We start from the raw sequence: 25,174 nt of genomic DNA on the forward strand, positions 1-25,174 counted from the left end.
TCAGGTGTATTTACACTTTAACAGGACCCGCTTACATCAGCTTTGGGTCCACCTGCATTGGTACAGAAGAAAGAAAATCCAAAGCCCATTTTCAGACAAAAAAAAATAAAGACATTTTCACAGCAGCTCTTCCACCCCCAGAGCTCCCCCTCGGCCTCCTTACAGAGAACAGCAGGCAACACCAAGAACTTCTGTACAATCTTCAGCAACAACGTGCCAGCCCTCAGCCAAGCCCTAAGCTGAACTACAAATGACAGGCGTTTGCACAGGGCTCTCCAGGCAGGAGACGTCCTACTGGAGAAGAAAACTCCCCCCCTCCTTTTATAAAAAGTGTTGAGAAAGAAAATATAGAAAAGTTTCTCACATTTCATTCTAGGTACAAAGGAACAATACGCAGATCTGCTTGCATTTATGTGGAAACACCAACCATGTAAACAAATGAATGTCACATACAAGCAACCTGGATCAGAATTTGTGTCCTGCTTCGTAACAGCCACCACCTCCACTAGATTTATTTTCCTTCCTCCAGCCAACCCACTCTAAAACTTTCAGACCCACACCTGGTTTGCTGTCTTACCATCAAAACACTTCAACTCTCAACGTCTCAATCATCTTTCAGAGATACATTCTGTACTCCCAGAGCTTCTACTTCCACCTCTAATGGATACAGAGTATCAGGCAGGGCCCTGCTGCAAAGCAGCCTTCACTGTTTTCCCAGGACTTCTTAATCTCGAGGAACACAAGAAGATTGATAATTATCTACTTAAGCCCCCCCTCACTGGATGTGTGGATTAGTCAGCATTGCCACAGAGTTGGAAACATTTGGCTAAAACACACTTCTTGGTGCTGAAGAGGGCAGATAATAAATACAGAGAACGTTAACAGGAGCAAAGGCAGTCAGTCCCCTTCTGCCCAGCTCTAGTTAACAGCAAACTGGACCCGACTTATTTTTTGCTGAGATCTGATTTCGAAGTGAAAGCTTGCAGTCTTGTGATGCATTTTATATACATTTCACCGCTCTGTAAGTGAACAAAAAAGGACAGTAGTCAAATTCCTCCTTACCCACCCAACACATAACAGTAATGTAAGGCATGTTGTCCTGAGCAAGAATCCAAGCGTGAGCAAGAACCCTGCCAGGCAGTGCGATCCTGTAACTTCACCATCAGGCTCCTGAAGTCCCAAGACCTCTCCCTCTGTTCCTCAGGCAGAATATTCCCTGTCACAGTGTGCATTTCTTATTCAACACAACTAAAGAGCAGGGCTAATTAAACAAAAAAAACTCAGTAGCCAGACTTCCATCTCTCTCAAGAACACGCGACCAGTCTTGCAGTTCTTGGCTTTATCCCACAAGCAGCCTCGTTAGACCACCTCCATAGACAAATTAACAAGAGACAAAGCCGACATCAACTGCAGCGTCCGTGCAAGACTTCAGGCTGTGTCACACTGTCTCCTCTGACCGGACGTCACTGGGGTGTGAAGGTGAGAATCATCCAACTGATGACGAAGTAGAAGAGGAAGATGGGGTACACGGCCAGCGCCTTGCGGTGCGGAGGCTGGCTGTCAGCCAGGAAGGCTGTGGATGCTGGGGCAGAGGGAAAGAAAAACACCTGAAACAGCACAGAACTGAAACATCAACACTGCAGCTGTTAAGCTTGGAGAGCTTGATGAGGATGAAGTGGAAGGACAGAAAACAAAGCAAAGCGTAGCTCCGTAACAATGGCCTCCGACTGCAAATCAAAGCTCTATCACGTAGAAGAACAGGTGCTGATTAGCATTCTGTATGAGATTCAGCCTAACAGATTAAGAACAAGGGAAATAATTCAAACACCTGTATGAGATGAATGTTCTTTAACAGCTCTTTATAACAGAACTGATGGAATGAAACACGCAGCACTTCACACAAAGTTCAGTATTAGTTACTGTCCTCCCTCCAATGGCAGTTTGTATGCGACCATGAAAATCACCAGGAGTGCAATCAAAGGCTGAATCTCTGCCAACAGAAGGATTGGAAGAACTATTTCTGCAGTACTGCAGCAGCCTAGCAAACACCTGAAACTACGGAAAACCTTTGGCTTCATTCGGCAGAATGCAAACAGAGCCACTCCTTTAAGATCAGCACTCAGCACACAGCAGTGCTGGCACTCACAGGAACTTACCTAACGTGGACCAGGCAAACATAGCAATCACTACAATCAGGCGTATGATGAAGCTGACAGTGCCAGAGCCTGCCAGCAGCACCAGCCTGCACACCAGCATCGCCACCGTCAGGGGCAGGACGCAGTAACCCAGAACACACAGGCTCTGAAAAAAAGATCTACAAAGGAGGGAGGGAAACAGTTAGAGCACAGCACCCCTTCAGACTTCATACCTGAAGCACTGCAACTGTTGCTACAAGACAGCACTCACATAGTTCCTCCCAGGAGCTTTGAGTTTAGTGTGATGACAACGGCACCAAACCAGATGATGACGAAGACCTCAGCAAACTGGGGCCCTCCGTCCTCCTTGCTGTCTGCTGATCCCCCCTGCAGCATCCTGTTGTAGACAACAGATACAAGGAGTCAACTGCAATTGATGACTGAGCTTTTGCAAACTTAGAACAGATGACAATAGGAAACTGGAGATGCTGATTCCTAGTAAGACTGTAGACTGTAATTATTTTTATTTTTGATATCCTCAATTTTGCACAGGAAAAGAAAATGATTGCTGCCCGACTGAAGGCACTTCAGCCATTCACATACTTGTTTTCAGGACCGTGTAAGCACATCAGAGAAAATCACAGATAAAAGCCAAGAAAACGAACATGAGAAGTTTGGCAGCCTCTCAGAACAGGCTTGAGAAAAGAGTTATGCCTTAAGGAAAGCTCTCAGCAAGAACAGGATGCAAGCAATGCAACACAGCACCTGGAAAAGTCAGCACGTACAGACCTGAAGGTTCAATTCACATGGTACATTTCTGATAAAGGATTTTACTAAATGCCCTCTGGATGCTGAGCTCTGCAGGTCTTTACCCAGGTGGCAGATGTCAAAGGATCTACCTTACCCCAGACATGTGCAATTTAATGGAGCACCAAAACACTCCTGAGAGCCACAGTCACCTCCCAGCGACAAGTTATTACAACAGCCCTCATTTCCATCAGTTCTCTCCACAGGACACACAGGACACACACGACTGCTCTTAAACACAAGCTGTGACCTGCAGATTAGGGTCAAAGCAGTCAGCCAGATGCATTAAAATCAAGAACAATGCAAATCAGGATCTTCTCAGCAAGATCCTTCCATGACAGGGAGCTCCTAAGGGGCTACAAATGTCAAAAAGGTGCAAGTCTAAATCGGCAGCGTTTGTAGAAGACTGGAGGAGCAAAGAGCATCATCTGACACATGGAAAAAGAAATCCCGAGGTTCTCACACTCCCAACACTCATACTGAAACATACTAAATCTTCATACTAGAACAAATACAAGTAAATCCACACACAGTAAGTACTTACAGAGCAAGTGAGACACAAAGCACCAAAGGCCCCCAAAGATCCCCTGGAGGTAAGGAAAAATAAATCACAAATACGATACAATGATATTTTTACATGAGTAATTAAGCACCCTTTTCCAATTGCTATGGCATCATTCCCATTATACCTCCTCACAATTTCACTATTTAGCATCTTCAGCCATATTCCATATGTCACTTCTGGAAAGCCTGCTTTCCACAAAAGCCAATTGTTCTACACTTCTCCCACGTGTGCTACTTTACAACAGCATTGCTGACCCTCAGGTTTTTCACCTCTGCTATTCTGCACTCTATGAGAACAGAGAGAACACAGAGCACACACTTCTGAGTCCCCGTCCCACAGAACCCCCCTTCCCACACACACACAAAGCACACGTCTGACATCTCACACTTACAGTCCCTGAGGAGCGCGCTGCTCTTCCTTGGATACATGACGTGGACAAATTTCTTCCCAACAGCCTTCAGATCTCTCAGCTGAAACAAAGAAGTAATTTTTATATGAAAGTTACAGACCTCAGCAGAAAGCAGAAGGACAAGACAAGAAGTAAGGCAGTATTCATAGTAACTCAGAACAGCACCCAACCAAAATATTCTGGCAGCAGACTTTGCACAAACAATGCTATGCTTTGTACGCTGCTTAAGAACACAACAGTACTGCACACCTAGGAATACCCAATAAAGACAAATAATTTGTTTGCTCCTTGTAACGCTATAATGGGATGATAATAGCAGGGTGGCAAAGTCTTTGGCAACAGTAAGTGAGAATGAGCCCAAATGCAGCTGCAATGGATACAGAAGTGAAGGAAAACAGCTGCTTACCTTTGGCAGGGCTCGGGTAGGCAGGAATCCCCAGTGAGACGCCCTCACCTCCACTGCCAACCCTTAAATGAGGGCTGGGAAGGGATGGATCCTGGCTCCATACCTTCTATCCCTCAGCTGTGCTGCATGCACCTGAGCTCCCCTGGGCTGGCCCTGCCTTCCCACCAGGTGCTCCATCACGGCTTCAGGCTGTGACTGAGCATTTCTGCTACACTCCTCTAAGAGAAGAAAATTAACTAAAAGTCCTATTTATTGGGATAGTCTTCTCCCAAGTTCCATATGCTTTCACGTATACAAAGGTTTTCAGATGGGAGAAACATTGAGGCCATAATTCAACTATTTGTGACTCATACATATTTGCACACATTTTACATAAACAATTATATGGGAAAAACAACAACAACAACAACTATCCACAACCCCCCAGAACCCTTATTTATATGTACAAGCTGAGTAAAGGCACACAAAGAAGGCAGGTTTCGCGTAGCAGTTGGCCAGAGAGCTCAGCAAAACCCATTTTATCACAGACAGGAGCAGGGAACACAGACTCACAATGGTGTCCCTGACGGGTTCATCCAGCGTGGAGAAATCTTCCTCTGGGGAATGGGACCCCACGGGAACCGTGATCTCCCCTTCCACCGGGATGTCCTCAGATATGGACACATCTGCCAGGCCTGCAAACTGAACGGATGGTGAAACCCTCAGAGTGAAGGAAACGCGGAGCAGCTCACAGCTGGCGCTTTATCAACGGCAGCGGGTGGGAGCCGCCGCTCGGAGCTGAGGGCAGCACCCAGCGCCGCCTGAGCGAGCAGCTCACGGCCTGCCATGACGCTCCGGGGGAGCAGCTGCACGCAAACAAAGCATTTCGGTTCTCCCCAGCATCTCCATTCCCCGCCTTTTCTTCCCCGCGCAGCCGGCGGTGACTGACGGACGCCGATCCCCGTTCAGCCGCACAGCGCGGCTCCGAGCACAGCGCACAGGGCCGCGCTCCGGCCCGGCAGAGCCCACGGCAGCCAGCACCGCACGCAGCCCGGCCCGCAGCCGCTTCAGAGCGGGACAGAAGCCCCGCCGTCCGTCCGCCGAACCCGCCCGCTGTCAGCACAGCCCGCAGCTCCGCACCGCGCTCACCAGAGGCTCGGCTGCCGCCGCCGCTCCGCCGCCTTCTGCCGCCGCCATCTTGGCCGCAGAGCCGACGTGGCGCCGCGATTACGTCATCACCGCGCGCTGCACCTCAGCGTCGCGCGCCGCCGGAGCGTCCGTGGTAACGAGGCTGTGCCCGTCGCGCCTCCCGGCCGGCAGGGGGCGCCGGTGCCACGCGCGGAGGGTCGGGGCCGGGGCGGGGGGCGGCGGCGGCACCGGGAGCGGCCGCGCAGCCCTCGGGCCCCGCAGCGGGCGGCTCCGTGCGGGGGCGTCGGCGAGCGCCGGGAATCGCTCCTCACTGCGGGGCGGCGCGGCGCCCACCCCCGGCCGTGCCTCAGCCCCGCGCCCCCGGAACTGCACCCCCAGCGCCGCGCCCCGCCCGGAAGCGGGGGTCGCGCTGCGCTGCGGGGAGCCGGCGGGGCGGCCGGGGAGCGGGGCGGGGCAGGGCCGGGCGGGGCCGGGGCAGGGCATGGCCGGGGAGCGGGGCCCCCGCGGCGGGGGCAGGGTGCCGTAGGGTGCCGCAGGGTGCCGCAGCCCGTCCGCTGCCGCCCCTCCCGCGGCTCCATCCCGGCCGTGCCGGCGCAGCCATGGGGCACCCGCCGCTGGAGTTCAGCGACTGCTACCTGGACAGCCCCGACTTCAGAGAGCGGCTGAAATGCTACGAGCAGGAGCTGGAGCGCACCAACAAGTTCATCAAGGACGTGATCAAGGACGGCAACGCGCTGATCGCCGCCATCCGCAGTGAGTCCCGGCTCTGCTGCCCCGCGGCTCCGCGCTGCGACCGGGATGCAATAGGGAACAATAGAACTACGACCGGTTTTTCTCTATTTCCAACGCTCTCTAAATAGGAATGCTTTTTCTGGAATATAATTGCACCTCGCTGCTTCTGGAGCGTGTGTTTCCCGCAGTGCCTTTAGGAGAGCTGTGCCTGTTGTGTGCCGGTGCCCACGCAGGGCTGCTGAGCTCCCGCACCGCCTCGCTTAAGGACGGCGGAGCTGCGCTCGGTGAAGGCGCTCCGTGTCCTTCATAGATGGAGCACGCAGGTTCCTGAACGGGGCCCCACCGGCACGGCCAGCCTCCGCAGTCACGGCATCAGAGCGTCGCAGAACTGGGAGAGCTCAGCACACAGTTCCTCTCTTTGTGCATGTATTATTTTGTTTCTTTCTGAATAACGATGAGAGTGGTATCTGAGCACACATAGACTTCAGTGCCGGCTCTAAGGGAGCTGCTCATTCAGGAGCACTGAGGCCCTCTGATCCCCAGAGGGGGTCTACTGTGTCCCAGCCCCACACCTACTGCCTTTTGTCCCCGCTTTTCCCTCTGGCACCAATGCATGTACTTTCCCAGTGCTGTCCCTCGCATCTCATCTGTTACTATAGAAGCTTAAAATAGAGCCCGAGACGCTGCTGTTAGTGCTGTGCGTGCATCAGGCCAAGGGGAGAGAGGAGAACCTGCAGTGCAGGGTGTGTGTGTGTGTGTGTGTGTGTGTGCTGCGCTCCTTGTCTGCTTGGTTTTAGTTTGTGTTAGCAGGTTTAGCAGCCACCCTTTTGTTTAGAGCAGCTCAGGGCTCTGCGTTACTGGGGCTGTGTCTGGCATAGCCTGTGTGTGCCCATCTGGAAAACAGCTGTAACAAAGGCTGGCGTGGCCCAAACACCAGCGTCAAGGTTTGGTGGGATGCTGGTGTCCTGCAGAGGAAACCAAAGATCCCTGCTCAGATCAGGAAAAAACAACAAAAGAAACAACAGCAAATCAAAACCCGGTTGTTCTCGTCAGACCTGTCTGCTCTCTAAAGGCTCTGAGCCGTTTAGGTTTTGTGTGGGAAGGGTTGTTAGCAGTCACCAGTCTTACAGTTAATGTTTACAGTGAAAGGTAACAGGTTCTCCTGTCTGTAGTTGACAACTGACACTGAAACGTAAAGAAGAAAGTGGTGGTGAGGGTGGAGCTGAGGGAAGGGTGGGAGGGGACTTGTGAGGAGGGGTGCTGTGGGACCTGGGGCTGCACCTGTGCGTTACACACGTGTAACAACCAGATTAACAGCGACGTGGTGACACAGGAGGTGCAATGACAAAAGGACCAGCGCAATGGGAAGGTGTGACAAAGAGAAAAGGAAAGTGCTCACCTGTCTCTGAAGATCTCAGCTGACAGGAAAACTCCACAAGGAAGGGATTTCCAACCAGAAGCCCTTCCCCAGGGGCACTCAGCCCTTAAATGGGGTCTGAGAGAGGTGCAGTCACCCCTCCCAATCACACAGCTGAACTGCCTTCACCTGCGCTCCCAGGGCTGACCGGTCCTTTCCCCAGGTGTTCAATCAGTGGTGCAGGCTGGCACTCAATGGTTTCCATACAACATGGCAGCATCCACATGGTGTATGGAGAGAAAGGCACGCTGGGCCTGCTGTGCACGTGTGAGCTGCTGCCAGCAGTCTGCATGTAGACCCAAGCCCTGGAACTGCCCAGAGCTGTCTTTTGTTTTCCATTTGCCGAGTCATAGGAAAAACAAGTGAGTGTGAGTCTGCGTAAGGATCTGCAGAACCCTGATTTACGGGCTGCTGCTTTGGGCTGTCAGTACCTGGTGCACACGTCCTCTCCTTGCAGAAGTGTCTGGCAAGCTGAAGTTGCATGGAGATCTTAAGTGTGTTCTGACAGAATCTGAACATGAGAATCCTGCCTGGCACCAACTTTAATGTGGTAGCAGCAGCGGCTGGGCCTCCAGTGTCTGAAAAGTGCTGTTTCAGTGACCTCCACTGAGGGTTTTTGGACTGTTCACAACAGGACTGAACGTGCTGGGTTAAATGCCTCCGGCAGGGATGTGCTGGTGCTGGGTGCACAGCTGTAACAGAGCTCCCCACGGCTGGTGCTCACGTCCCTGTCCTGCTGCAGGGCAGGCGAGGTGTGACACGAGGGGCTGGGGGCAGTGATGTGAGCCTGGTGGTCAATGCATTGAGCCCCAGCCTTTCATGGGTACAGGAGAACTGAGCGTGTCGGCATTTTCCCCCATCCATCACTGACATGTTACTCATTGAAATACAGTGTGTGAAACCCTCCTGAGCACCTACAGCCTCGGGTCCCACTGTCTGTTCCTGTGCTGGTCCCACTGCTGTGTTGCTGCTGCTGTGCTTCTTTGTCAACCGGAAAAAAGAGGGAGTTGTCTGTACACGGGACACACTGAGATGGCAAAGCAGAAGGTGGTGCCAAGCAAGAAGTAGGACTAAAGCAAAGCAAAATATTGGGCAATTGTGATGATCTTAGACTTCAAAGATAGCAAAGAAGTTACTTTGAGACAAAATAAGAGATATTTTTGTTGCAGAGTTGGCCGTATCTTTCCCTATTTGTGCCAGAAGTGCTCAGAGCTGCTGGAAGTGCCGAGTGACGGTTTCAGTCCCACGCGCTGCCCTCACACTGCAGCACGCACTGGGATGCCCTGCACTGCTGCAGCCACGGCCCCCCGAGCTGCAGGGCTGCCCCGAGCTGCAGGCAGGCGGAAGGACGAGGAGCTCCGGGTGCACTGCCGGTGTTTCTCCTCCCTGGGAGTGCCGTGCTGCTGTTCAAGGTGCAGCGCTCACCACGCAGATGTGAAAGGCAGAGAACCACGTGTGCAGGGCGGCTCTGCAGTGCCGTGCTCATCTCTTCCTTGCAGTGGCAGTGCCTGACACAAGCTGTGCGTCAGGCAGCACTCAGCGAGGCAGCCTTGTTGTCCTAGCAATACATCATTCACATCATTTTCTTTCTGCAGCTCGGTATGCTGCCTCGTCTTACTTTTTGTTGTTGTCTTGGCGGGGCTTGCAGCTTTCTTCTGTGTGTGTTGTTGTTTATGCAGAAGCATCCGTCTCTCCTGGTCTTTGATCTTCTTGTGCGATTGCATATCAGGTGGAGTTTGATAAATGTCAAGTTGAGGCTGTTTTTATTAATTGCGAGCGTTACAAAGGTCTGAGCTGGCTTTTGAAGCTGAAGAGCTTTGAGATCTCATGCAGATGTTGCATACATGCTTTTGAAATCCATTTCTGCACAGTGCGTAGTTTTGCAAATTGCTTCTGAATTTGCATGCCAGTTAAGCAGCTTCTCCAGGCAATGTGAGCATTTCATCCTGGAAAGACAGCGCTATGCAGGAACGCACAGAGGTGTCTGTGCCTGCAAAGTGATTTGTACCAGAAGAGAGCAGACAGGTGTTTGTCTCCACAAAGCAGCTGCTCACATCCATCGGTGCCATGCAGCAGCCCAGCAGCACTGCTTGGCATGGAGCTCTGTGCCACCAGAAGTGCAGGGCTGTCAGAGCTCTCAACAGATCCATGTGCTGCCATAAGGGACAGTGCTTGAGGATTCAGTGCTTCTGAGTACAGAAAGCAGTGTGTCAAGAATGTGAAATACTGTAATGAGATTAAAGCAATCCTGGAGTGCCTGTCTGATTCCTGCAGAGCCCCATGTGCTATTTCATGTGAAGTCTGTAGACAAAGGCTCGAACCCCTTGAGCGAGATTTCTGGCTGTTGGCACGGTGTCTTAGATCCAGACACTGTTTTTTCTCTATGTGTGAGCAAGGCTGAAGCTCCCCTGCAGAAGGGAGGAAGAGGAAGGCGCTCCATGCCCGGCGTGCCCCTCGGCTGCTGGCACTTGGAGTGCTGGAGCTGTGTGGGCTGACGTGAGCTCTGTGCTGGGCGCCGAGGTGCTGGCAGTGAGATGCTCTGCACAGAGCATGAGCCAATGCTGCCTTAATGGATGTGCACGGAACCCCTCTGTGTGTGTTCACAGAGCCCCTCCGTGGGGATGCAGTGTTCCACGGGGGGGCACAGAGCTGATCCATGTGGGGATGTGAGCCCCAAGTCTCACAGAAAGCCGTTCCTTCAGCTGCCCGTGGGGAACCTGGAAGCCAAGCAGGGTTTGTGTAAATCGTTCACTGGTCAGGTGTGTGTGAAGAGCTGCTGTGCACCCAGGATCGTTGTGCTGCTTAAACACGGCTCTGTTCTCCTCTCCTCTGCTTGTATCCTCGCACTTCCCTGTGCTCAGAATCATAGAGCCACTCAGGTTGGAAAAGACCTTAAGGATCATCGAGTCCAGCCACGACCTAGCAAAGTTCCCTGGCTCTAATGACCTTCCACCCAACCAGCGCTCGGGCAGCGCTCAGAGCTGTGCACGGAGCTGTGCAGGAGCAGACCTGCGGGGCTGGGCAGGTGCTGGGAGCGTGGGCCGGCTCTGCTCAGCCTGGCCTGTCTGCCTGCCCTGTGTTTGCCATTGCAGCAGCACAGGGACTCGTTATCAGGAATGATAAAAGCAGCTTCCGAGGAATGTGTTTGGGATGCAGAGCACTGCAGGGAGCCTGTCTGGAGCTGCTGTCAGAGCAGGCGGCTCCGAGTGCTCCTGCGTGAACTGCTTCAGTCCCGTGTCCAGAGCCCTGCCTTTTCACAGCCCGTGAGGTAGGGGGCTCTGGGAAGCTCCTGAGGCACAAAGCTGCTGTTTGCCCCCGATGCTTTCTCTTTGGCCTGTTCCTGAAGCAGGGAGCTGCCTTGGGATGTCCCTGGGGCAGGGATGGCTCACTGCCATAGGAACACCTTCCCCCCTCTTTCCTGGAGTGAGTTACGATATAGCAGTTCATGTTAAGCTGTTCCTGGACTTCTGCAGGGGAAAAATGACTTGCTGGAAAATACAGCACTCCCCTCCAGCAGTACTATCTGCTTACATTTTCCTGCTCCTTGCTGCTCTTCTTCAGCCAGGGCTGCTCGGATGCCCACTGGCACGTGCTGAGAATTCCTTCCTTGCTTGGCTATTGCAGCCATCATTTTCCAACACTTGTCCTAGCCCTAATAAGAAGGCTTTCAGAATTGTGTGGAGTTACTATTGATAACTTTAATTTTTTTCTCCTAATTTCTCAGCTTTTATTGTCTGAAAAGATAGCAAACCAGCTTAAAAACAGTAAATTACATATGGGACACCTCTTCGATCCAGCAGTTTACACTCTGTAAACTAAGGGTGTCGAGGACGTACTAACAAGGACCATTCACATCTCTGCCTCAAAGAGCACAGGAAGAGAACGAGAGCCTTCACATAGCTTTGAAGGGAGCTGCGTGCTCCTGAGCCCCTCTGTGCAGCGTCCTGCTGTGGGGTGGGATGGCAGCAGGGGCAGCAGGCACGGCTCAGCACATGCTGTGTGTCTGTACGGCGTGCTGCAGTGCTGGTGCGAGCAGGGGGTGAAAGTGCTTTGGCTTTGGGTCGCTGATGTGGCTGGATGTGCGTAAAGGTATCTGGCACACCTGGTTCCTCTCACCGAGAAATCTCATCATTTTTCTCCTTGGGACCTACCTCTGCCTTCCTGAGGGAGTGGAACTCGAGCCCTAGTGCGATGCTGAGGCAGTGCTTGGCTTACAAAGCACTTTGTGTGTCCGTATGGCAGCACAGCGGAGCTGCTCCCGTGCCACTGCCAGCTCTCCCTGCTGAGCACTTCTGTTCCTGTGCCGCGTTCAGGCAGGTGGATGAAGGGGGCTCCCCAGCAGGCAGCAAAGGAGCTCATTTTCCTGGGATTTAGGCGCCGTGCACAGAACCGGAGGTCACAAGTTGGTGTAAATCTAAAACAGATATGCCTTAATCAGAAGCTAACCAACGAAGAAAACAAAGCAAGCTGCCACCAAAATCTAATCTGCAGAAGCAGGCAGGAAGGAAAAGGAGCATGCACAGTATCTGTGTGCTCCAGGAGTGAGGCAGAGCTTTCCCTTGGGCTGGAGCTCCTTGCTGTGCATTTGTTAGGTTTTGTTTTGCTGCTGAGCCGGGCGGCCTCGTGCCCACGCTGCAGCTCTGGGCAGGGCTGCTTGCTGCTGGCTGCAGGCGCCTCCTGGGGAGGGTCTGGGGTGGGAAGCACCGGGCAGCTCTTCCTGCCTCTCCCCGTCCCCTGGCGCTGCAGCACAGATGGTGCTGGAGCGTGTTGTGGTCCAGTGTCATCCTGCTTCAAGCGAGCCAACACACAGTATTTTGGGGGGGCTTTTCCCAGCCCGGGTTTGCACCCCAGTCTACTTCCCAGTGCCGTGCCATGCAGGAAAGCAGCACCCATTGCACAGGGAGCTCAGCCAGCAGGCACACAGCCACCTGCTTTCCTGGGAAATGGGGACGATCACAGTGTGAGAGCCCTGAGATCAGCTGCGAGCGTGGTGACGCGGGCAGGATCACAGCACTGGGGAGCTTTCATGTGTGTAAGTGCGTTTGCTCTTCTGCCACACGTGAGACAACCACACAGCTTTTCTTCCATGTTCTGTTGCCTTTCTTGGCCTGTTCTCTGGAAGGATGTGGGTGTTATCCCTGTTTTGTAACGTGTCTGAAAATCCACAGCTCGCAGCAGCGCTGCTGCTGACTAAAGCGTTTCCTCTTGAGTCACCATGTGAAGACTCAGCTTTTCTGCCTTCTTCCTTGAGAAATGTTTTGAATACTTTGGTTAATAATTCTGTTGGTAGCACGCTGGTAACTACAGATGTGGCTTCCTCGTCTGCCTGCCAGCTTTCTGTGGGTGGCTTCAGCAGTGCTGCGCATGCTGGCGGGGCGCTGTGCCGTGCTGTGCCGCAGGAGAGTGGAGCTCCAAGCTGCCCTCTGGCTCAGCCCCCAGCCCCAGGCTGTGCGTCTGGGCTGGTTTCAGCAGGAGCTGCTGCCCGCACAAATGAGCTGACCGTGGCCATGGGCGTCCTGTGCCATGGATGTCCCCATACCGTGGGTCTGACCATAAAAGCTGTGCCCTGTCCCCCTGAGCTGTGCTCAGCGCTTGGGCTTGAGAATTACAAAGTTTCTGTGCAGCCTGGAGAGCCCTGATGTTCAAAGGCAAAGAATGGCCAACTTTGTCCCATGAACTCTGTAAAGCTCTGCGTTACAGATGTTGAACATGCAAAAGGAGACCGCTGGTGAAGTTCAGCAGGCAGCGATTACTAAACATGAAATAAAGGTTTTGTTCTATAGGAGCAGCTGATAATTGTGAGGTGTAAGGCTTTGGAAACTTCTCCTTTTGGTGGTGTGGAGTTCTCCATGGTTTCACTCTGGGCTGCAGAACGCTCGCTGCTGTCGGGATCCCTCTGCTGGGCAATGCCACCCTCAGGTCCTGCTGGTTTGTGTTTCTGGACACATTCAGAAAGGCCCTTTGCAGCCGATGTCCTTTTTGTCACTGAGTTCTCCATACAGGTGAATGTACAGTCATGGTCATGTGCTGCTTCAGTGGTGATAAAAGCAGTTGGACAATAGAAGGCCTTCATGGCAGCTTCCGAGCTGCTCTGTGCTGTGTTCCCCCTCTGTTTTTGTCTAGTTTCTGTTCCTCCAGCCAGCACTGATTACAAAGTGCTGAGCCTAGATCTTTTTAAAGAAGCATAATTTCATTAATCTTACTGAACAGCGCAGCTGTGAAAACAAGGAGCCACAAACAGGACCTGCAGCTGAGCTGTCAGGCTGCCAGGCAGGTCCTGCAGGTCTGCAGCAGCAGCCGTCCTGCACGGCACCGCACCCGAAGGGGCGCCTGCAGCAGGGTGCAACGGTGCTGCGTGGCGGTGGGAGGACAGAGAGGCAGTTCTCAGAGGTGCCCCGTCGCTGCTGGGACCTCGCTGGTTCCCCAGTGTCCCGGGGCAGGACTCTGTTTGTGGCCGCTGCCCGGCTGCTTGCAGCGGCACGGTGAGGGCAGGGTGAGCGGGGTGCAGCCTGCAGACCTGCCGCACCGTGGGCCGTGGCGGAAAGCAGCCACACATGAGAGCTGCGGCCTGTGCCAGCACCGAGCCGGGCTCCTGCCTGGCCCTGCTGCCAGCAGCTCTGCGGTCCCACCGAGGGCTGAGCCGTGCTGTGTGATGGGAGGCAGTGCTGGGCCGGCTCGGGCTCCTGGTCACAGAGCTTGGGCTGGGACGGCTCCGCCAGCGCTGCTGATCATGAGACCTCCCCGTGGGGACCGCTTGCGCTCTGCCCCGGAAAAGAGCCTCTTGTTTTCGTGTTTGTTTTCGCTGTTCTCTCACTGCCTGTACAGCGGGGAGCTGCAGGGAGCTGCAGGGAGCTGCGGCTCGCAGAGCACACCCTCCTGCTGCCCGCTGCCTGCCGCTGGTGGCCAGCTCTGTCCTGCGTGGTGCTGCCCAGAGCTGCCATCAGCAGGCACCCCTGGTGTCCGCAGGGCCACCTCCCTTCAGGTGGTCCTTCCTAAAACACCGTCTGCTCGCCCTGGCTCAGCACGTTCCCTGCAAAGAGCCTGCTCAGCACCGTGATGCCCTGTCTGCAGAGTTAGGGAGGGCTCAGAAAAGGATGGCAGCAGCAGTGTAATGCAGTGTAGTGCGGTGTCATCCACTGCGCTCCGCTCCCACCTGCCCACGTGGCCCAGCTGCTCCAGTTGCTGTCAGCAGGAGCCAGGAGCTGCCCCAGGCACTGCCGGCCCCTCCTGCACCACAGTCAGGATTTGCTATTCTCCTTATTGTAGAAACACCACCCCACCTTCATCCCGAGCTCTGTGCCTGCAGAGCAGCAGCAGGGCAGCATTCCTCACGTGTTCTGGCTCTCAGAAGGCTCTCTTTCATTGCTCGAGTTTAATAAACTCCAGAGAGGGTATGAATAATTTCCTCTTCTACTGGTTCTTTGGTTTAGACAGTGGATAGGCTGAAATTTATGCAGGGCTGTAGAGGAGACCCCACTGAGAAGGAAACATGGCTGCAGCCCTTTGGTGCACCATGAAATGTTTTCCTTCACATCACTGTAACTCAGGTAAAAGATAAAAGATACACATTGCCTCAGCATTGGGCCGTGCTGGAGCCAAGCTCTGACCCAGGGCTTTTGTGCTATGTGGGCTTGGTTGGGATGAAGCAGCAGGAGAAGTGAGCAGACTGCACTGAGCACACGGCAGCAGGACACTCATCAGGTCCTGTGATCCTCTGGGGCTGTAGGAACTCATCCTGAATGCAACTCTTGTGTAAACTTGGGGTTAAAGTGAATGAAGATGTGGTTGTTTTCCCTCTGACATACTGGACAAGGATCTGGACATACAGGATTGAGATAAACTGCAGTTGTAGCATTTCTTAACTCACATTTCCATGTTTTTGCTGATTTCTAAGGCTGCTGACCATTTTGAACCTGCATTTCAGTGAGCCGTGTGCTCTGTCCCGGCCGCCTCCTGCCTTTTTCCTGTTTTGCTGAAGGAATTGCTCCAGCTTTGCGGACCTCTGGGTCAGGTCGAAATGCCATAAAAATGTTAGAGGTGAAGTGTTGCTCTTTCAGGGGTCGTGCATTCAGAGCCGAGTTCTGCCCCTTGCTTGTGGTGAGCAGCATTAGTTTGTGAGTGGTGCCAACGCAGCAGAAGTGACTTTGCAGCAGCAGTGATGCTGCAGTGCAGCTCTGTGTGGGGACAGCAGTAGGAACCTGTGCCCTGCCATGCCAGGGAGCAGCCTGTGCTTGTTTGCAGTTTCAGGAGGTTTGTTCCTTCTTTTGTTGCATTGCTTGAGCTGATCCATTGCCCACATCAGAGCTGGAAGCTGGGGAAGGCTGGAGGGCTCCTTGGGAGCTGGCTGGGAGCAGCCTTGGTGCTGTGGAGCTCTGTGTGTGTTCTGCTGGGTTTGGTCTCTCATCTGCGGCTCAGGTTGGCCATTTGTTTCTGGCAAATGGAAAACCCAAATCAGCGTTTGAAGAGAGGCCTTTGTGAAATGTGAATTCCCATGGATCCAGAAGGCTGCAGGGCACCTGCAGAGAACCTGCCAGCATTGAAGAGGAGCGCTGTCTGCTCGGAGAGGGGCCGTTTTAATTACCTGCCTGTAAGCCTCCCTCGTGTTCCGAGCGCTGGGGCACTGCTTCCCTATCAAGACACTTCTGTGCCTTTGGAACTGCCTACAAGGCTATCCAGAAGATTTTTCTTTTTCTCATCTGAAAAAATCAACATGTTTTTGTGCTCAGGCAGCTGTAGAGCGCTGTTCCTGAAGGCACTGAGTCAGGGCTGATTACTCACGGCTTTAATGACACATCTGTGTGCAGCCAGGGCAGCTCCATTGATTTCAGAGCTGAGGTATGTTGGTGGGACGATGTTTGGGGATTTGGTGGAGTCAGTGCATGCTGTGTGACTGCAGCAGCCCTGCATGGTTGTGCCGACTGGCCGCGCCGTGCTGCAGGCAGCGCTCTGAGCAGCAGGGCACACTGTGAAACCTCCACTCTTGGACTGCAGTGTGGACGGATGAACTCCTTTATCATGCAGCTCCCTGCAGAATTATTCAGTGGGAGTTACTAACAATGGAGACATTCTCTCCCCTGTGGGGCTTTACAGCCCTTTCTTTCTCGTGGAAGAGGAGTTTCTCGTGTTCTGCGTATCCCACTGCGCTGCTCCCTGCAGGACACTAGAAAGAGTTCTGAAGTGACCAAAGCTGAGGAAGAATGTGGGTGCATCCCTCCCACCCAGACCACCCCGTGTCTGGCTCACACCAGGCAGCACAGCCCTGCCCTGCAGGAGCACAGAGGTGCTGGTGCCCCTGCAGCCATCACCAGCAGCTGCTGCTGACATTCTGGTTTTGGGAACACAGCGACACGTTTCACTTGGCAGCAGGGGACCACTATAATCCCATGGATGTTTGGGATGAGAAACCCCATTTTCTTTGCTGAAATCTTTTGTGGGACCCGGGGCACATCCTTAAGTAGCTGCAATCTCTGGAGGTGATTTTGTTACACATCAATATAATGACGTGACCTTCTGCAGCGCGTGTGTCCGTGCAGGGGCTGCACTGGGTGCTCATTCCCTCCTGCTGCCAGATGCTGCTGGTCAGCTCTGTCCTCTGCTGAGTGGTTGGACCTCATCTTTCCTAGAAGAACAGGTTACTGTGGCTACAGGTTGTGAAAGCCAGCGCCGTGTGCTGAACACTGCAAGGAAGGGAGTCCCAGAGGATTTCTGATCAAATTCATTTTGCTGCGTTTCCACGGAAACAAGCTGTGCTGAGCCAGCAGGGCCCTTAATGCTGACATGAAGCCATCAGATGTTCCGGTGTTGGACAGGATGAGCTGTGCCTGCTTTCTGATGTGCTGTCCTGGTTTGCAATTACAGCACCGTGCTCCTGCTCCTCTCTGCTCCCTGTGCTCCTGCTCCTCTCTGCTCCCTGCTCGCTGCTGGGGCCGAGCAGAGCCCAGGGCGTTCACTTCCAGCTCTGTGCTGTGAGTGTGAAAGGCTGGGAGCGGGCAGGAGCTGCACGCCTGGCAGCCGTGTGTTTGCATCAGAGGGGAGGAAAATGAGGGAAAATGCAGATGCTGGGGGCCCCTGTGCATCACGGGTTCGGCCCTCGTGCTGCGCCTGCTGCGGCTGGCTGCCAGCAGGCACTTCTGCAGCTGGGGCAGGTGCCAGAACCATCCCTGCTTTCATTTGCCAATAAACTCCCATCGTAGCAATAGTGGTTTTCTTACTATAAGAGTACCCAGTGCTGTCTTTATAGTGTATATGTAGGATTTGTCAGAAATCAGTGTTCAGCCAAGGCTCCATACGTGTGTACAGACAAGTAGTGTTGGTCTGTAGGAATCTGGTTTCCATTAAGTGATCTCTGAGAGCCATGCCAGACGTTAACAGCACTGCTTCTCCCTCCAGCTGATTCAGTTCCTTCCCAACCCTAGACCTGGTGTGATTGCAGAATCCATCTGCAAGCACTGGGCACCTCCTGCTTCCCTGCCCCTGTGGTCATGTTCTGTCCAGGGCACCTTAAGGGCTGTTCCTTGGGCATCCCTCGCCTTTGTATCCAGAAAACAGGCTCGTGCACGGAGCCCTGCCCAGGTGGCAGCTCCCTATGATGGCAGTGCACCCTGGGGATGTGGTGACAGCCACCACCACCCTTGTTCTTGCAATGGCTTTCGCCGTGTGGATTCTGAATGGATCACAGCAGCAACCTGGCCTTGATTCATGCTGGGGAGTTTTCTGTGAGGATGGAAAGCCAAGACTGTTTGTTTAGGGAACGTAAATGGTGCTGTACAGCAACCCCTATACTGCAAAGAAAGGAAGAGAACAGGAGCTGGCACCGAGGCTGTGGTTGTTCTTGAAGCATTGTGCTGGTTTGCTCCTGTACTGCAGGAAAGAGATCAGTCGCTGGGAGCTGCTGGGAACCACTAATGCTGCTGGGAGCTGCTGGGAGCCGTGGGCTCTGAGGTGTGGTTGGGGTGAGGACCAAGGAGGCGCTGCTGGGGCCAGCAGTGAGATGAGGGCATCCCTCCAAAAAGAGAAGAAATTCCTATGTCAAATGAAACCCAATGGTGCCAGACCCATTAAGGGGCTCTGGCCCTCTTTCGCCGTTAAGCTAACGTGAGATGTGGTTTATAGTCCACCTGGCTTTGCTTCAGCTTGAAGCTTGGCACGTAAGACTCCAGGCCAGACTGCTTTTTGAAAGGAAAATGTAACTTAAATCAGTTGTACGGTTTCTTTTTTTCTGGTTTTAAATAAATTGCATTTGGCTTTTTCAAATCCTCTGCTCTTGCCATACCCCATTCCTATAAAAAAGGAATAAAGGAACTCAGCTGGCCAAGGAACATTCTGATAGCAGGGCACAGTGCTGGGCTGACACCAGAGGGAAAAGTGCTGCGGGTCCCTGAGTCCAGGTTAGGGCTGGGGTTGGGGTTAGGGCCAGGATTAGGGCTGACAGATCCACAAGGTGTGGGCAGCAGTGGGAGGTCCTGGAGCAGTCATGGGCTGCCAGCGAGGGGATGGTTAGCAGGGAGGAATGGTTAGCAGGGAGGAATGGTTAGCAGGGAGGAACAAAGCTCTGCCTGAGTAAGGAGTGAATAGGAGCCTCTGGGCTCAGCATGTGAATGCACTGAGTGCTGCGGGCACTGAAAGTGAATTATTTGCGGAGGTTTTCCACCAAATTAATGACATCATTCTGTGCCAGAGTTCACCCATTGACGCTCTCAGGCTCTCCTAGCAGCTGGTTGCTAAATGGCCACATTCAGGCTTGAATCTACCCATTGAAGGGCAAAGTTCTGACCCTTCTGAGCAAACTCAGTGAGCAACTTGGGGCTGTGCTGTGCCTCCAGTCTGTGTCCTCTTCCTCTTACAGGCCATAAATACAGATATTACAGGAGAGGTTTAGGTTGGATATTAGGAGGAAGTTTTTCACGCAGGGTGGTGAAGCACTGTTCACAGGTTGCCCAAGGAGGCTGTGGATGCCCCAGCCCTGCAGGCATTCAAGGCCAGGCTGGATGTGGCTCTGGGCAGCCTGGGCTGCTGGTTGGTGACCTGCACACAGCAGCGGGTTGGAACTGATGAGCATCGTGGTCCTTTGCAACCCAGGCCATGCTGTGATTCTGTGATTCTATGATAGTAGCCCACACTTAAGCAGGGGCAGTTCCTCACTGATTTGTATGTTTGTGCAGAACTGTCATTTTTGGCCATTCTCTGCACACTGACATCTGCTCCTTCACCTCTTCCACGTCTGTCACTTCCTGAATTTCTCAGAGCTCTGGCTCCGGTGCTCCTCCACCGAGGGGTCCGGTCTGGTTCTGTGCAGTCCAAAGTTAGGGAAAACAGCCGTAAACCAAAGTCTGAAATGATTCATTTGCTTTTGCGTTATGTCCACACCCTGTTGGCCGTACGTAAGGTGAGGTCAGCCCGTCTGTGCCTCAGGTGTCTGCTGTTGGAAGGAGCCCGCGCTGCCAGCACTGATGCATGGCTGCCATCCCCATCCCCACGGCCGTGTCCCTCTGGCTGCCATCCCTCAGGTCGCTGCCTGGCTGGGGCTGCCCTGCATTCATGCCGCCCGTCCCTGTGGAGTGGTTCTGCCAATGTAATCAGAGCCATGTCAACAAAGGAGCCACTCAGAAAGCTGCGGAGCAGCCACACAGGATGCGAGGACACAAAGGATCCCTTTGGCTGGAAACGTCTCTGCAAAGTCCAAAAATAATTGGGGCTGAGCTGCAGCACCTCAGGAAGTGTCCCTGCCTGGGGCCGGGAGCTCCCCCGGCAGCTGCTGCACTGTCTGACCCCCGGCGGCTCTTGGTTTGGGTCCTGCGTTTCCTTGTGATTATTTCTGCCTCTACACAAAGCAACCAAAAGCAAATTCATGGTGACACTGGGTTGTTTTTAACCACATCACTCTGTGTTGTATTTTTCCACGCAGAGTAAATTTCCTAAGGGTTCTGTATGAGCACTGTAAGAACACAGCCATCTCTTTGCCCTTTTCCAGGTTACTCCTCGGCAGTACAGAAGTTCTCCCAGACTCTGCAGTCCTTTCAGTTTGATTTTATTGGTGACACCCTAACAGATGACGAGATTAATATTGGTGAGTTTTCTTCTTTTTGATGCAAGCTTTCACTTACTAAGAAGGTCTCTTTCTTTAGGAATCTGCCTATGCTGATGGTTTCTGAACAGAGCCAGGACCAGGTTCCTCAGCCCAGCAGGCACTCACACTGGCTCTCCATGGTCCCACTGTGCCCAACCAGCACTGACACAGTGTGCTGCAGGGAACACACTCCCCTCCCCTGGTGGTCCTGAGGCTCAACCCACATTTCCAGTGCAGAGGGAGCATGAGGTGCTTTGCTTCATGTCCTCTGATGCTGCTGCTCTTGCTTAGCTCTGCTGCAGGCATCTTGCAAGTACAGGGCAGCCCTGTGCTGCAGACTGCCAGTAACATCAGCCTGTTGGAAGTGTTGTTGAATGGGAAATAGTCCCCAGTCGGTGTTTGCTCCCCACCCTTCTGGTTTAGGATTAGCAATCCAGAGTGATTCCTCCCTGCCAGCCCAGCATATGCCAGCTGCACCCAAGGAATGCAAGGAGCACCTTAAGCACAATGTGTTTCTGAGTGCTTCTGCTGCTGGCTGAGCTGTGGCATTGCTTTAGGGGGGCTGGGGCAGGAGGGGGCACGCAGGGGCAGTAGGAAATCTCCCACTGCAATGGAGGCTGTGGGGCATTTCTGAAATAATGGCATCTTCTGTCAGTCTGCAAGGAGCTGCAAGTGGGACATGCTGATGTCAGGTCTCAGCTGGCGCAGGAAGGGGAAGGAAGCAGAGCCTGCTCTGCTGGTTGTGTTATTTAAAGCTGTTCAAAGTGGATTGTGGTGTGCCCTTCAAATCTAATTCCCTTTATGGAAAGTTGCTAGGTGAAGCCTACTGGAAGTGAGTCAGCTTCCAAACCAAATGGAAATAGAGGTGCTGCATTTCCAAACACATTTGGGTAGTGCAGGGAGAGCTGTTGCATTCTAAAGAACCCTGGGGGAGCAGAGAGGTTTAAAGCAAGCAGCTGTATGGGCAGCGGAGAGAAGAGGAGATGTAAGACGCTTAAAGCAGCAAAACCCTTTTCTGTTTTTGCTGGGAAATATTTGTTTTGCTTTTTTTGGGAAGAGGGCCTGTATCACCTGGTGTGAAGATGTCTGTACTGTGTGCCTCCTCTTACTGCAAGCCTATAGCGTCTGCTCAGGGCTGAGCTGCTCTGCAAGTCTTTCTTGTTCCCAAAACACGAGCAGGGTGTTGGCATCTCCATAGCAGCTCCAGAAGCTGTCGGGCTTCTGAAGAACACAGCAGCGTGTGAGCGTAGGAGCTGCTCTGATCACAGATATGGGAACGAAGCAAAACATGACTGAGCTCTTATCGCCCGTCAGGGAACGTGTGCAAATACAACTGGTGCTGCTCTTTGTTCTTTTCGTGTAGGCAGGCACAGCTGACACCCATGCACCCAAGGCAGTGGTTTTGAGTGCTGTGGGTCGGGACTGCAATGCTGGCACTGCAACGGGAGCCTGCACTCACACTGTGGGATGTGTTTGGGGGCCGCTGTGTGGCTGCAGCCAGGCCACGCATGCCTGTGTTCCTGCAGGGGAAGAAATGCACATCAGCAAAAACTTCTAGGTGCTGACATTTTCCCTATAACTCCATGGCTGGAGGCCTTTCCGCCCTGTGTTAACTCCTTTGCTAGCTCAGGCTCCTTGCACTTGGCTCCTAGTGCCTGTGTGTGTGCACCTCTCAATCCTTCACCGTGGAGCAGAACTCAGAAAGCACTGACTGTCGGGAGAGCTGTGCTGTGTGTTGATGGTGCCAGCTGACTGACTGCATCACGAGGTTGTGGTTTCTCTGCTTTGTGTCTGTCTCATCAGCTGCAGATTGAGTCCTTTAACTCCACAATTTCACGCTGGCTCACTGCACTGCAGCATCACGGCAGCTTCCAGCAGGACAGGTGCTTTTCCAAAGGTTTTGCCTGGGGATGTGGAGCCCTCAGCTTGCAGATATGGCAAAAATGCATCCTGTCCCTTATCTATGGCACAAGCTATTGCTTTGTGTGCCTCGCTGTGTGTGGTTCATTCATTCATTCCCTCCTTTTCCTGGAAGGCGCTCTGCTGTTCCCACCTGCTCTCTTTTTTTCCACCAGACTGAACAAATCTTGCTTTTTCAGTTTGCTAAAGGAAAGGCCTCATAGTAATTTTGTTTCAGTTGGACTCCAAGAAAAATGCTGCTGCCGAAGATTCTTTTTGTTTCGTTGTTGAACACTGCAGAGCGCTGTCAGTACCCGAACCTTTTCAACAGCTGCTGCCCTTCCTTCCTCATCACAACGACTTTGTGCTTTTTGTTGCTGAACGTAATCTCTGCTGTTTGGGTATTTTTACATCTTGTCCTGGCCCAGCAAGGGCCCCACGGCTCTCCCAGCTGTGCAGTGCTCATGTCTCCTGGCTGTCCAGCAGTGCGGGGTGAGCTCTGCTCGTGGCTGCAGGGATGGACCCAGCACAGGAGCTCTGCACACCTTCCAGCAGCCTGTCCAGCACTGCCACGTTGACTTTATCTTTGTTCTCCCTGCAGCTGAGTCCTTCAAGGAGTTCGCAGAGCTTCTCCAGGAGGTAGAGCTCGAGAGATCAATGATGGTAAGATGATTCTAACAGTCTTCTGGTAATTGCTGCCTGGTTGTATCTTGTAAATGCTAAATCATGGCCCAGCTGCAGCACGCAGCTTGGTGTAAAGCTTCTTGTCATGCAGGAGCCACAGCAGCAGGACACTGTATTTGCAGCCCATGTCCTAAATAGCAGAGGGAGAGGTGCTGGATGGGATGGGCAGTTCCACACCAGCACCCAAACCTCTCCTGCATGCTGTGCAGCCACTCTGCTGCACAGCCCTGCACTGCCGGGCTGACTCTGGGTGCATTTCTGGCTTCATTCTCCCCAGTGGCAGTGTGCACTGTCCTGCTGTGCAGCTGCCCTCCCTGCACGCAGCTCCTGCAGGAAGATTTGCTCCCTGCTTCATGTGCCCTCTTCATCTTCGAAACTCCTCAACACAGAGCTAGTGTTGGCTTTCCATTTTGCTCTTAATTCCAGGAAAAACACAAAGGTTGGGCTCTGTGGAGAGCTTTTACAGCATGCCAGGAATTAGCTGCTTGGCGCTGTTTGCTCCTGCCTCGTGCAGCAGTGGGAGCTCGTGCCTGGCAGCACCAGCGGGGCACTGCTGCAATGCCCTGTGCGTCCATGGGCAGGGAGGGCAATGGGAGGAAAGCAGTTACAGGCTGCAGGAGAGCATGATATTTCTGTATTATTTACAGCCCAGGCAATGGCTCGTTCTGCCATGGGTAAATGAGTGGAAGGGGTCGTTCCAGCAGTCATGGATGCTTTCTTGGAACGTAGCTGACTTTTCCAATTATTTTGGTTTTGCTTTCCACTTGCAGGACCAGTCTCTTTATAGTAGTTCTTGCAGGATGTTTCGTACTCTCATCATGTTCACCAGCTTTAAACTGCCTGAAAGGGCTGCACCGTGCAGTGTCACATCCCCTTCTCTTCCCCTCTCCCTTCTGTAAAACATGGGAGACCAGGGCAGGCTTCCCTTCTTCACCAGTTTGACACACAGCAGTCGTGGTGCTGTCATGGACGTAGGGCTCGTACAGCTGTGCTGTCTGAACAGAGGCTCCCAGCCTGGTTCTGGTGCTGGGTCTGCAGGGGCACCAGGAGCAAAGCCTGCCCTGGCCGTGTGCCTGCAGCTGGCACCAGGCACGTCCTGAAGGGCTCCAGCTCTGGTTGGCCCTGGGGATTTCATGGGAATAACAACGAACATGGGGGAGAGAGATCTGGTTCACTGTCTGCCGGTGCATGTGCATATGGCAGGGGGGGAGAAACCCTTTTGCTAATTACCAGAGTTTCACAAAGCTTCATGGGCTGTGGTTCATGTTTTCCATGCATTACAAATGGAAACAAGCGGATACAGGAGGTTAAGAGACTTCACCTGTGGACAGAGCACAAGTTTGGAGCCAGAAAAGATTTTCGTTTAGAAAAGATCAAGGAGTTCTTGGCTTCCAGCCCTGCTCAGCCTCTGTTATGGAGAAAATGAATCTGTGCCCTGTAATTACAGTGTTCCTTTCTCTGCATGTTAGGTACAGAATGCTAGTGATTTGCTGATCAAACCTTTGGAAAATTTTCGGAAGGAGCAAATAGGGTTCACCAAGGTAAGACTTTTTGATTTCTCTTGAATTCAAAGAGATTTGTTTTCTAGTGCTGTGTTTGAATTCCTTTCTCTTCCTGCTGTGTGCTGTTTTGTGAAAGCAGACAGTTGTTGCACCACATGTAGGCTGCATGTGTTCAGAATCTTCCTTGTCTCAAATGCTGGGGTGACTTTTACTCTGATTTTTCAGTCATAAGAGGCTCCAAAACCTTTTCCTGAATTCTTTGGGTTCTCTTCTGGCATAATTCCAGCTCTGTCTCTGTCCTGAGTGAGGAATGCTTGTTTCAAAGCAGGGTTAAGAATTATTCCCTGCTTCTTTCCCTTTTCTCCCTTCTGTTCATTTAATGCTGAAAATGAAATGCTTTCCCCCCATAAATGTGTCCTGGAGT

At 52.9% G+C, this 25,174-nt stretch overlaps 2 protein-coding genes and 1 long non-coding RNA gene across 6 annotated transcripts in view; 1 reads left to right on the plus strand and 2 right to left on the minus strand.

The window, feature by feature from the left end:
* Positions 1-352: 352 nt before the first annotated feature.
* Positions 353-5,576, minus strand: YIPF6 (Yip1 domain family member 6). Its single transcript, XM_052673536.1, has 7 exons — positions 5,451-5,576; positions 4,875-5,003; positions 3,899-3,977; positions 3,487-3,529; positions 2,407-2,532; positions 2,157-2,314; positions 353-1,582 (listed from the first exon to the last, which is right to left on the minus strand). Exons 1-7 carry the CDS (start codon positions 5,496-5,498, stop codon positions 1,464-1,466), a joined length of 702 nt encoding a protein of 233 aa, XP_052529496.1. The 5' UTR covers positions 5,499-5,576; the 3' UTR covers positions 353-1,463.
* A 350-nt stretch (positions 5,577-5,926) lies between these two features.
* OPHN1 (oligophrenin 1) overlaps positions 5,927-25,174 on the plus strand; it is a 47,227-nt gene continuing 27,979 nt past the window's right edge. The window contains exons 1-4 of one of the 3 annotated variants that reach the window (XM_052673528.1): positions 5,927-6,203; positions 20,570-20,665; positions 23,166-23,227; positions 24,718-24,789. In XM_052673528.1, the coding sequence (XP_052529488.1) occupies positions 6,050-6,203; positions 20,570-20,665; positions 23,166-23,227; positions 24,718-24,789 (384 nt within the window). In that variant the 5' untranslated portion in view covers positions 5,927-6,049. The remainder of the gene's footprint in view (positions 6,204-20,569; positions 20,666-23,165; positions 23,228-24,717; positions 24,790-25,174) is intronic. The other 2 variants (XM_052673527.1, XM_052673526.1) reach the window with 2 other exon arrangements.
* LOC128076161 (uncharacterized) lies at positions 6,543-7,653 on the minus strand. Of its 2 annotated transcripts, XR_008204271.1 has the most exons (3): positions 7,582-7,653; positions 7,238-7,367; positions 6,543-7,147 (listed from the first exon to the last, which is right to left on the minus strand). It is a non-coding gene; the product is annotated as an uncharacterized LOC128076161 (long non-coding RNA). The 2 variants fall into 2 exon arrangements; XR_008204270.1 differs by having other exon boundaries at positions 6,543-7,367.

This window comes from Tympanuchus pallidicinctus, unplaced genomic scaffold (assembly GCF_026119805.1).
Source record: "Tympanuchus pallidicinctus isolate F22 unplaced genomic scaffold, pur_lepc_1.0 scaffold13, whole genome shotgun sequence".
Lineage (NCBI taxonomy): Eukaryota > Metazoa > Chordata > Aves > Galliformes > Phasianidae > Tympanuchus > Tympanuchus pallidicinctus.

What these genes read in the sequence shown, in the direction of transcription:
- YIPF6 (XM_052673536.1), bottom strand. Translation starts at nt 5,498, where the DNA reads ATGGCGGCGGCAGAAGGCGGCGGAGCGGCGGCGGCAGCCGAGCCTCTG. An exon ending in AACCCGTCAGGGACACCATT is followed by an intron (nt 3,978 to 4,874) that starts GTGAGTCTGTGT and finishes TCTTTGTTTCAG; the next exon opens with CTGAGAGATCTGAAGGCTGT. An exon ending in CAGCGCGCTCCTCAGGGACT is followed by an intron (nt 3,530 to 3,898) that starts GTAAGTGTGAGA and finishes CCTTACCTCCAG; the next exon opens with GGGATCTTTGGGGGCCTTTG.